Raw genomic sequence first — 12,009 nt, 5'->3', positions numbered from 1 at the left:
CTTGCGAGCTCCATGTGCTGCACATGACTGCAAAATTTGGCTGGGATGTTCACAGCAGTGCATGCTATCTGAGGACTGTGCTTTTTCACAAAGCCTGAGTGGTGGTTCAGGAACCCTTTAATATTAGAAAGTAACACATGGGCTACGAGAGACTATACTCAAGGGCTACAGATTAATTTTGACTACCTGGCGCTCTTTAATGCACGCACCAAAAACACGAGTGTTTTTGCATTCTTTTCCCATATGAATGCAGCCACAGTGGCCACGGATTTAACCTGCATGTTCACAGCTTGCTTTCATACCCATGTTGCATTAAATCTCTTATAATTTAAAGCACACATGCTATGCTGTCTTTTGTTTCTACAGGACAGTTTTATGTGTGCATGCAATACACATCACTTCACTACATAATGCATAACGTACACAGTGCAGACAACTTGTGACTTGTGCATGCTGTTGCATTCTTTCCTCCTCCTACTTACAAACTGAAGGTGAGATCACCAAGTTGATACTATATACCCTTTCTCATTTTTACCATTGCACTGCTGTTGATAGGAGAGACAGCCTTATTACTATTTAAGGATAACTCGTTTGTACAAGTACTAGCTAGCACAAAACTATGTTGCCACATTCTATGCCATCCAAAGATGAAGTAATTGCGTAGTGAAACTCACTCCTTGTTGCACTTCTTGTAGGTCTTGTTCAGGCGATTGTAACCACAATTAGCATTTACTTCACCATCATCATTGCGCTCAAAACACCGCTGGTCAGCCATACGTCCACTGGAACCCCACAGTAGCTGGCACTGGTCATCATGAGAGCGGCATTGCTTACCAAAGCAGTAGGCCTGCATGAAAAACAGTTGGTCATTCAGTGCCAGAAGCTTTCATTGCCAACATAATGGAGAAACAATTCAGTCCTATAAATCTACAAAGCAAGGGTTTCATGCAGTCGCCATGCAGTCGACATAAAGTTGCCAACAGAAAAGGGGGGGGGGGGGTAGGATTGGCTCTTTCATGCTTGTAATACTATATCATGAGATACTTCTTAATGATCGCGGAATTTGTCACAGTACGACTGAAGTTTTACACTTATTTGATTCTGCTGTGCCTTGACAAGCTCTTTATAAACGTGAACGCTCTATTCACTAAGACGTTACCCACAAAGAAAGGGAGAAGTTATTGCAAAGCTAAGCAGCAGTATTTGGTAGTTCCAAGTCGCATGCTGCTTGATATTTTTGTGGCACACACACATTTGCAAGGGGAGATAAGGCTCAAGAGTCTCACCAGGCTTGAATATGGGACAAACGTGTTTGTCTTAAAGGGACCCTGAAACGATTCTGACAATTTTCTACAAATGTACTAAGTTGTTAGAGTAGGTCCTTCTGATCATTAATTGACACATCTAAGTGCTCCGCGTAAAACGTGTAATTTATTTATAAGGTTTTAAAAATGCACATCGCTGCCGATCGCAGCACACTGCTCGGCATAATTTTAAGCCGCCCCTACCGTTATGACGGAAATCGCCCATATGAAGTCAGTGGGGTGAGCCATCTGATTGGCTGACCAGGGCGCGTGATCGATAATTTTTCCAACTTTATGGTAAACAAATGATGTTTGTAATAGTTGGAATGTTAGTTAATTTGTTTTTATAAAAAGAAATTAACATAAAGAGAATGCACAAGAACACCTAAGCACTTCCGGCACACAGCAAGTGTCGTCTGCTTGTGTTACAAAGTGCTCCGTATAGGGAGGAGGGTAACTTGTAATCGCTTGTAGCTCCATTAATACGTAACGCTTCACTTAAATTGTGGTGCAAATGTACTACTTAAGCTGTACCCTACGCGTCTACAAAATTTGTCCGAACCGTTTCAGGGGCAAATACTTTAAAATGCGCATCGCTTCCGATCGCAGCACACTGCTCGGCATAATTTTAAGCCGCCCCTGCCCTTATGACGGAAATCGCCCCTATGAAGTCAGTGGGGCGAGCTATCCGATAGGCTGACCAGGGAGCGTGATCGATAATTTTTAAGTTTCAGGGGCCCTTTAACAGGATCGAATAGGGAGTTCGGACATATTCATAAAAAATGGAACGCTCCTGCAAAATGTGGCAGTTTGCAACACTTGGGCAATGATCCACAAGGCAACAAGGGCAGCTTTGTCATTCATTATTCTGAGTCTCCTACTTCGCTGAAATGCCACAGTTCTGCTGAAGGGGAGCTATGTACAATGTATGCGGCCCAGTACTGGATTGAGTTGGAAAGCCCGGCTTTAGAGGTATAGCTGCAGCAGAGAAAGCACACACAGAGTAGAAAAGCACCAGTACAGAAGCCATTGAGATGGCATGAGGACATATGCTGGCTGCAATAATTTTGTACTTAGCAGACTACATAACACATTTGTGAGGTAATAGAGCATGATTAACCTGGCCTAGCTATACAAATTTTTTTTTTATGATTGATGGGTGTACTAAGAATTAAAGATATCACTTGTACACAAAAACTTAAAAAGTGCTAACATCTTTCTTTTTGAAGATCTTAATCTTTCTTTTTTAACATCTAACTTTCTTGAAGCAATTCAGCTATAAGAAAAAAAAGAACAGTGCCAGTACTTAGAGTATATAAGTGTTATGGCTTCTAATTCAGCTATAGAAATTTTAGCTTTTTTTTTTTCCTGGGTGCATATGCTATTGATTGCATCTGCTCAGGGTATCGTAAGTGCTACTCCGTCACAACATTTTCAAATATACAGCATCATAAAAGTACTCATATGTCTATCTGTAAAATAAATCAAACGCAAGATACTTTAAAATATCTTGAGATTCCTTATTAAAACAGGTTTCTTATATACAGGTTGAACAGAAAAAGAAAGGTATTATTTTTTACTCCTAATAGGCTGCAATGTAATAAATTGGCTTTGGTATAACCTGTTCTATAATACACACAGATAAAAATTTTTACATAGGCCATAACACTGTCCACAAGCTTCCACAAATATTTAGGCATATCATCCTGAGAATTTTATAGAAACTGTGGTGAAACATTCACAAGACTATCGCTAATTGATGCCTCCAGTTTGTCTTCTCTTTTATACATGCTGCAATCTTCAATTGAACTCTGCATGCACTACAGCCATTCAGGGTGTTCTGCTTGTTTCCAAAAACTTGTTCCTTAGCTCAGCCCCGCAAGAAAAGATTGCATCATGTCAAATCGGAGCTACCACAGTTCATGCAGGAGGCTATTTGAACATGCACACTCATGCTAAGCAATGATGCCATTTCTTGAAACTTATTTGTGCGCTCAGTTTCCTACCTTGCCACCTCCACATTCTGTTCCATCTTGCACAAAAACATCCACAGGACAGAACTCTGAAACCCCGTCACAGTATTCTGGCAGATCACACTCTGTTATGGCATCTCGACACAGTGTGGCAGCCTTCACGACCTAAAAAAAAAAAAAAAAATTTGCAGGCTGCACATACACTGAAAACGTCAGACATACAATATTACAGTGGCACTTTGTTTTCCCATGCAAAAATGATTTAAATGGCAATTAAAGATACAAAGTACTAATATTCAAGAAACATTCCTGAAACTTTAACTATCAGCAGGAATTAAGAACCACCACCTCAGATTTTGCACATGAAGAACTGTTTAAAAAATTTACCTGGCATGTAGAAATGTCACAGCAAGCTCCAATAGCACATGCGGCATTTCCTTTGAACTTGCAAGTCGATGCTTCACAACATGGATTTTTGCAGAACTGGAAGCCAAGAATGACAAGAATACAAGGTTTTCTTTTTTTACATTCTATTATTTTTCAATGCCAACTCATTGTAATGGCAGTTCTACGAAATTAATTAAGTAATGATTTTGGACTAATTTAGCTGGAGGTTGTGACTTAAGTACATGAAAATGGCAATGCACAAGTACAGATTACTGAAACTTACGTGCATCCACTATAGAAAAACTATATGTATTTACCACTATAGTCAACTTGTGTTATTTCTTAGCATCAGTCAATTCAACCCATCTATTAATGTGACCATGTGCAGGAGACCGAGAAGGCTCCAATACATTTTGAGCATACTGATTACGTAGAGACCCATTGTCCCGACTGCAATTTTAAAAAACAAGATTTGTTTATATTTTGTTACTTTTATAGCAAACAATTATTGTGATCTGAATTATTTTCGTATTAACTTTAGCTTAGCACTTCTTGATCATGCAAAGTCTGTAAAACCAAGTGTGTAATAAAATTTAGCAAGAAGGAAACGAAAAAGCAGAAGAGAAAAAATTGAAAACAATACAGTGGAGAACGGCTATGGAAAGAGAGGTGTTACGTAGTTTGCTGCAGCATTGACCAGCTGCCCATGTGAAGCTGGATGGACTGGATTAATATTTGACTGTCAGAATGAATACAAGTGCAAAGGACTTCTCTGCCAGTTGTCATTTTGACGCTCATGCAACAACATCGGCAAGAACTTTTGAATTATATTTATTTGTACTGTAAGAGTTTGGCGGACGTGAACACAGAAAAACCCACATATAAACAAGACACACCGCTGGTGTACATGCTTTTCTACATGCGGGCCTGTCACGCTTCTACAGCATAAATATTGGATGCCAAATATAGCCTTCACTTTAATATGACTAGAACAGGGGTTCCAAAGTTTCTGTACTTGAGGAGCCCCACGTGGCTTCCCAGAGTGCCGCGACATGCTCGAGTCCACCCACCCTCCCTCCCTCCCATACAATATGGGAGGAAGGGAGGGAGATGGATTGGATGGGATGGAAATGGATCCTTTTAGACTTTAATCATAGGCTTGAGTGGCTCCCTGCCTAAAAGGTCATTGGTATTGGCCACTCCAAGCATAGGGTGAAAGCCAACTACTTAATAGAATCGAGCAAAAAAGGATTGTTCTACACCCACATGGATTCGACAAAAACTTCTGAAATGCTCAGCTGAGCACATGGAAACTAACATGCATTGAATCTGTACAGACCCTAGACTTATTATGTACTGCATGACACAACACACCTCTGGTGGACCACAGTCACACTGCTCGCCCTCTTCAAGGAACCCGTTCCCACAGACGGGACCCATGATGTCCTCAGGCAAGTTCCAAAGGCAGAAGTCCATGCCCTGCTCAAATGACGACTGCAAGTACTGCTTGGAGCAGGACGACCACTGGCTTGGGCTGGGTGGGTTGCTATATTGAAAAAAGAAGGCAGATCAGTTTGTATATTTGCATATCATATACAAATAAGCCACTTAATTCACCATCTAAACATATGCAGACACTATAATTGCTTATGTTTGAATGGTTAGTTCTCAAATCAAGCAGTCACTGCTTGCAAATTTGAATATTTTTCTAACACTTCATATCATCAAGTGGTGCACAATCAAACATAAAACGTAAGCAAAAAGGTGAATATTCTCATTGTCACCTTAGTGTCACAAAACATGAGAAGTTAAAGAGTAGAGCATTCTGTATTGCTCGGAGAGCCAGGCATCTGCATTCATATTTTAATCGAATGCAACATTTGGCAGTGGGTATTATTTCATACTACTTACAAGTGGTGCACCTGTGTTTTTTCTATAGATTAAATCTGAATACGCTTTGTTGCAACATTACTTGACAAAATAGTGGCACCACCTGGCGCGAACACTCCAGCTAGAGAAAACTTTTTTTTCACTCTGCCATCAATGCAGATGATGCAGATTTCTGATTTAATCTCGAAGGCATGTGCAGATGCTAACTGGTCCACAAGGCTGCCTTCTTGAGCCTCATTCCAACAATGTACAACCTCGCAAGTTTTGAAGAGTTCCAAGCACGAGATCAAACAGCTTAAACTACTGATTGTCTTATTAATGCTGCATTTGTGCATTTAATAAACCATGCTCCATAAAGTGCAGAACAATGACAAGAACTTGCTAACATTGCAAATACTAGCACGTGAACACTGCTTTATATTAGTGGTGAGAGGCTGTGCATTATTTGACTAGTATGGTAAAAGCAAATAGTATTCAATTCAATCGGCTTGTGGCACTCAAAAATATTACTATTCGCACACACCTACATATTAGAAGCAATGTGACAACCAGAGGTGGGCAAATGCCCTAATTTTTTTGTTTTCCTCCCTCACCCTCATGCAGCAAGTACCGTCCTCCCATCATCCTCACCCATAAAAATATTATCCGCCCTCCCTCACCCTCACGGTGAATAGGCTACCATCCTTCTCTTTCTTTCCGTTTTATACAATTTCAAATAAGCCATTTGCTCAACCCGTGAGCTTAGTGAACAACAGTGATTCTCTAGTGCCATTACTATTGTCAAAGCGAGACACACCGCTTTGCTTTTAGGTGCTTCACCATGGGTCGGCAAAATAAACAAAGCCAACTCAGACTCCCTCACAAAGTGTATTTTTTGCTTAGAGCTCACTCGGACTCACACTCACCGAAATTCTACTCAGCTGGGATCACTTGGACTCGGACTACTGAAAATTCTACTCAGCGGGTTAACACGGGCTCACTCAATGAGAGCCAGAAAGGTCTTCTTGGCCCACAGATCTCACGCACTCAGACTTCCTCTTTAATTGAACATATCAATGACAAAAACACCTTCACACCAGGGTTATAGGGAATGCAGAGGGATTACAAACGCTTATAATTTAGAAAAAAGTAAGCACGAGAGTCATTAACATACAGAAAAAATTCCTTATTTCTTGTTCATCACAATGTCTTGCAAAAACCAAATAAGTATGATGCTTGACCTTGGCAGTGCTGCATTTATTTTGCATAAAGATAAAATATTCAATAGGGATCTATAAAAAATATGCAAATTCTTATTTGTTTGTGCATGTGTACGTGCATGCGTGTGAAGTACACATGCTTTTGCTTCTGTGGTGCATGTGTATTTTTGAATGTTTAGGATAGATCACAGTCCTTTCTTTCTAGCACTGTACTAAATGAAGGCTTGCCTCGCAAACAAAAGTTTTCCCTGTTGGAATTGTGCACGAAGGTGCCTGACTATACGTAATGCCACTTATCCATGATATACTATAGAATGGCAGGAGGTCAAGCTCACTGTAATGCTTTTTGAGGTGTTGAACGTAACGCTAGGCCCTGAGAATTTTTTAAGTTTCGTTTGGTACATATTTGCTGTCAATCATGATGAATGCGAGCATCAAGCAATAAGGATGGAAAAGATCTAAGAGGGACCGTCATGTGATGAACTTGAAGCATAGTAAAAATATTAAAAAGAGGCTCATCGGAAATAGGCCCTCACCGTGCAATGCGGAAGAAATAATTTTTATCCACTGAGCATGTGGAATGGAGAGCACACAACTAGGGTACCACTAAAACCTACTGCGTACAATACAGTGTTTGAAAAAGCCCAATAACCATGCAGAGCCTACTTCTGAAGACTCAGTGCACAGATTGGCTCTGGAGAGAATGTTACGGGGCGACATCACAGGAGGCTGGCTTGCCAAGGCTAGCTGCTCGGTGTTATGCTCTCTGCTATTTGCATTTTTCGTCCATCAACGCAACAAGTATGCACGCGAAAGCTGCATCGGCGACATTCTATTGAACTACGATTTACGAGAATGCTGAAAGTCCGCCTCACTTTGTTCTTCTTGAAGGTTGCACTGGACACTGAGCATTTGGAATGACTGGTTGCTCCCCAGAGGCAACAGTAGTAACGCTCATCATAGGCAATGCCATAAGCCTAGTTTAGCAGCACGACCAGCAAATGAGCAGTGCCATGATGTCAAGTCACGCTAACGGCAGCCACCACTGCTTCTGCCTGAAGGCTCTAGTGCCCAAACAAAATAGGGGAGGGTTCAAACGAATGCTGAACATGAATGGTAACTGTGCTGACGAAACCTTTAAACTGGAGAGACTCTGAGAGTATCAAACTTGCTCACTTCTCGCAACAACGCAGCCCACAGAATGCCTTGTTTGACCTTGGCCGCAAGAGAGAAAGGAAATGCTTACACAGTATGCACTACAATCACAAGTGCCCGGATGCTTAGCACTTTGCAGTGATTCTTCCCTTACTTCCCTTCAAGTGCTTAATGCCAAGCAGAGGAAATACATGGAAGGGGGTGGGGGAGGGCAGAAGGGCGGCGGCAATAGCCTGGATGCACCGACACTGACTTTCACTGTCGGCGCTCCGTGAAAGATGCGGGTAAAAGTGGAGGCGTGCGTTCGTGAAGGGGAGGGGGAAATCGAAGCTGCGGCACTCAGAGTCACCAAAATTATACTTGGCTGGGCTCACTCGAACTCGCCAAAACTCGTCTCAGCTGGCCTCTCACAGACACACTAAAATGCTACTCAGCTTCATGGTTGTCACGTTGATACGCAAGTGCTGTGTAACAATATCGAAATGTTTCGTTCTTGTTTTCGTGGCGGTAAATCATCCGATGGTGTTAAATTTGTAGAAATATGAAATGGCACAATGTGAACATGTTGTCACAGCTGAATCTTCCTGAGTGCATGCCAGCCGTGGTGGCTCAGAAACGAATGGTGCTTTTGTCAAGCATGAGGGCACATGTTCCCATTTATGCCACAGCGGTTGCATATCGGCAGTGGGCAAAGTAAACAACTTTAGTAGTAATTGCTACATGTTTCTGGCAGTTAAATAAACCTACATTAATTCACTGACAAGCCGTAGCAAATACTTTTCTAGCAATAAACGTGTTTGTTAACAGCACGAAGCTGGCCATAATTTTTTACAATGCATGCCTATGGATGGCAAACTAGATGGAACATGAACGTATGTGCTGAGTGCTGTCACATTTCTAATAAAATGCTAGTGGTGTTCGTCATGCTGAATGTTTCAGGCTGGTTATGGGGATTTGAAAACAGAGAACTTGTCAGACTTCAGGAATAGATACTAAGTAACTATGTGTTAATCTATTCAACAATTCTGCTGTGCTTATTCTTGAGAATCAGTGCAACAGCTCAACGTTGTGGAGGTTGAGCTAAAGCACTTAAGATGAATGTTTACTGTAAATAAAGTCGCTCGATTGTCATTGCCATGTGTGAGCTTAAGAATAAAACAAAAGTTTTGGTCGTACTGTAGATGAGGTCTAGCTATATTACTGCCATGTTTTTTCTTAATCTTGATGTTTCCTTTAGTTCATATGTCAACAAATGCTATCAGTCCCCAAAAGTCCTCAAACTCAAAATTTTCTCTATTTAATTAGAGCTAGAAAACTTAAATTCCAGGGTGTTTACTTTGGATAAAGAAGTGTGCTGACCGGTGGTGATTAGTGAAAATAAAAATCTTGGAGTGACGCCGAAATGTCGCCGTCACTATTCCTCTTGTTGGTGCTTTCAGTGGCTACCGCTTTCAATAGATTTAGCCGCAACTAACACCAACAGCCATTTATCACTTTAGTCACTTAAATGTGGGCTTCGACTTACATTTGCGCTAGAAAGATTTCCTGCAAGTGCACTTCAAGACTTTAGAATTTAAACCTACCATGCACATGATCCGAGTGACTTTTCTGTACTTCAACAATATGAATCGCCTTTTCATCATTTAACCTCACATCATAACCACACCGTCCCTCGCCCCCCACCTCACAACGTTCATGCTCCCTCAGCTCACCCATCTTGCTGAAGGCAAGCCTTACCTCACCCTCCCCTCACCACGTGAGGGTGAGGGCAGATCAGGGTGAGGAAGACCTGTATGAGGGTGCCCATGTCTGGTGACAACATCCATCTTTCTCTGCAATAATTTTGCAAGCTTTCTATATCAGCGACTACAGTTTCCTGGTAGCTGTTACCTTTATGTTATGTGTGTTTGCCTCACTTATCCCAGCATTCTGCCCTTCCAAACAATGGAGTGAATGAACTGCTTATTCATGAAACAATCGCCTCATGACAAAGAGAGAGAGAGAAGTTTACCTGGTTGCTGATGCCATTATGCACCTCTTTTCAGGGCACTGGCATTTAGTGTCCTTGTCATCATGCTCCATGCCAAAGTTGTGGCCCAATTCATGGGCTACAGTAGTAGCCACAACACCAACCACTTCATGATGGTCCTGCAAAAAGAGCACACAAAAATTTAACACATCCTGGCCACAAGAGGCAATTAATTTAGTCAAGTGATTTGCTCAATTAGCATAGAAACATGAAACAGATAAGGAAAAGTGGACGACACACAGCACTGACTTCGAACAATATTATTAAGAAAGCAAACAGAATATGTATGTAAATGACCACCACACCTGAAAATGAATCATCACATGCAGGGGAACTGATATGACATTATAAAGAACATGCAATCCCACACAGCACACATTCTAAAGACAGTAAGCAGGTAATGATTCCTCCGCACGCAGTGAAGCTTAACGGCTATTACTGCAAGAATGGCCGAGTCTGCTATCTTTACCAGCCTCAATAATTCCTGGCTTAGGCACTCTTTGTGCCAGCTAAGAAGGTTCCATTCCTTTAGCAGAGGGGTACACCTGCAGGCACTTCACTGTTCTGGAAGCAATCCTAAGCGTGTGCCAGGGAATGTGTTTCTCAGCCTACCTCTACACAGTGGCCAGTTAACCAACATGGTGCTTACCACACATTAGAGGTACCATGCGTACATTTTCCACACAACATACAAATTCATCGTATTCCATCTAGCAGACAGGTTACAGTCTGTTCAACTTCAAAAACTTGTTTGGTTTGTTAGGCACTAAAGTAGCTGCAGGACATCCTGTGCAAATATGGGATTGGAGCTACACAGCACTGATTCTTGGCTGCCCCTTTAGGGCCATCAGCTTTCTTACCACAGTAGCTATTGCACAAATCTTGTCAAATTTGATTGTCCTTAGGGCAGCTGGCATGGGTTAAGCAGGCAAGGTTTGCAAGCAAGATTTTTTTAATGCATTCACAAAATGCAACTTCACTATGCTATCTTTACCTTGAAGCTTGCTAAAATAACCCGAGACAGAATGACAAAAAAAAGAAAAAGAAAATACAGAACATAAAGCTTAGCATAATCTTTTTGTCCCAGTTTTTCACACTTATGATGGCCCACTAACAAAAGTTTCCATGTTTTTAGTTAACACCAGAAAACAACCCTTGGTAAAATTCAACAATCAGCCTTACAGAAAAAACAAACTTCAAGAATAGCAATAGCAAAAAGAAAAAAGTTGGATCACTGTAACTCATTGTAGCCAACAAGAGCTAGTTTCACTAAAGCTCTAAGGAGCACAAGCAGCACAACTTCGTTTCACCCATATTGCCAGATATTAAGGACTACGACAAGCCAAGAGATAATTAAAGGAAAGTAGCATGTTGCCACTGGCTCACTTGTTTGTACTTACTGCAACCTGTTCTAAATACAAATGCTTGTTCTAAATACAGCTGGCCATAGTGTTAGGTGTAATGCTCATGACCATGTGTAGTCATTTGCATTACACCTGCAATATGCAACAGATGTGCGTGGGTAGCAATGATGTGGTCATTCTAAACATCTTGCAGTCAAAGTAAATATGTTGAGTTGATAAATAAACTTCTAGCATTGTTGACTTGCTTGCTCTGTGCAGCTCGTTCCTCTTTTTAACTTTTCGCACCAGTTTGCAACACCAGTTAAACACAAAATTTTAAGATTTACAAAAAGATGGAATTAACTATTGAAAACACTGTATTTTTATTAGAAAATACCCAACCCAAAACATCTGAAAAAAAAATAGAAACACTGAAAACACTCAGCCCTATGCTAACAAACAAAGTATTTGAACTACCAACCTTGTTGACGCCACCAGAGTATTCATATGTGCAGATGGGTCCTTTGAGTGCCTTTCCAACAACACTGCTGTCCAACACAATGTCTCTAACATAAAGCAAATGACAGGTTATGAATGTCAAAAGCCTTCTTATATCGTAAGACGCAGTGTCATAGTAGCAAGCACATAGACGTAGACACATTTAGACGTATACAGATATGTACATAGATTTTGTTGCAATGCTTACTGTGACACATACATATCCATATC

General features: G+C 41.1%; 1 protein-coding gene across 3 annotated transcripts in view; it reads right to left on the bottom strand.

Moving 5' to 3' along the window:
* Window positions 1–12,009, bottom strand: part of Meltrin (disintegrin and metalloproteinase domain-containing protein meltrin) — a 148,728-nt gene that overhangs the window by 24,195 nt on the left and 112,524 nt on the right. For all 3 annotated transcript variants that reach the window (XM_075676292.1, XM_075676293.1, XM_075676294.1), the window contains exons 10-15: window positions 11,762–11,846; window positions 9,920–10,056; window positions 5,039–5,210; window positions 3,665–3,760; window positions 3,311–3,442; window positions 675–847 (exon numbers count right to left, since the gene is read on the bottom strand). In XM_075676292.1, the coding sequence (XP_075532407.1) occupies window positions 675–847; window positions 3,311–3,442; window positions 3,665–3,760; window positions 5,039–5,210; window positions 9,920–10,056; window positions 11,762–11,846 (795 nt within the window). The remainder of the gene's footprint in view (window positions 1–674; window positions 848–3,310; window positions 3,443–3,664; window positions 3,761–5,038; window positions 5,211–9,919; window positions 10,057–11,761; window positions 11,847–12,009) is intronic.

Source organism: Dermacentor variabilis, unplaced genomic scaffold (assembly GCF_050947875.1).
Source record: "Dermacentor variabilis isolate Ectoservices unplaced genomic scaffold, ASM5094787v1 scaffold_12, whole genome shotgun sequence".
NCBI classification, from domain to species: domain Eukaryota; kingdom Metazoa; phylum Arthropoda; class Arachnida; order Ixodida; family Ixodidae; genus Dermacentor; species Dermacentor variabilis.
Note: the sequence above shows the minus strand (reverse complement) of the source record. Positions and strands in the feature narration are given on the sequence as shown.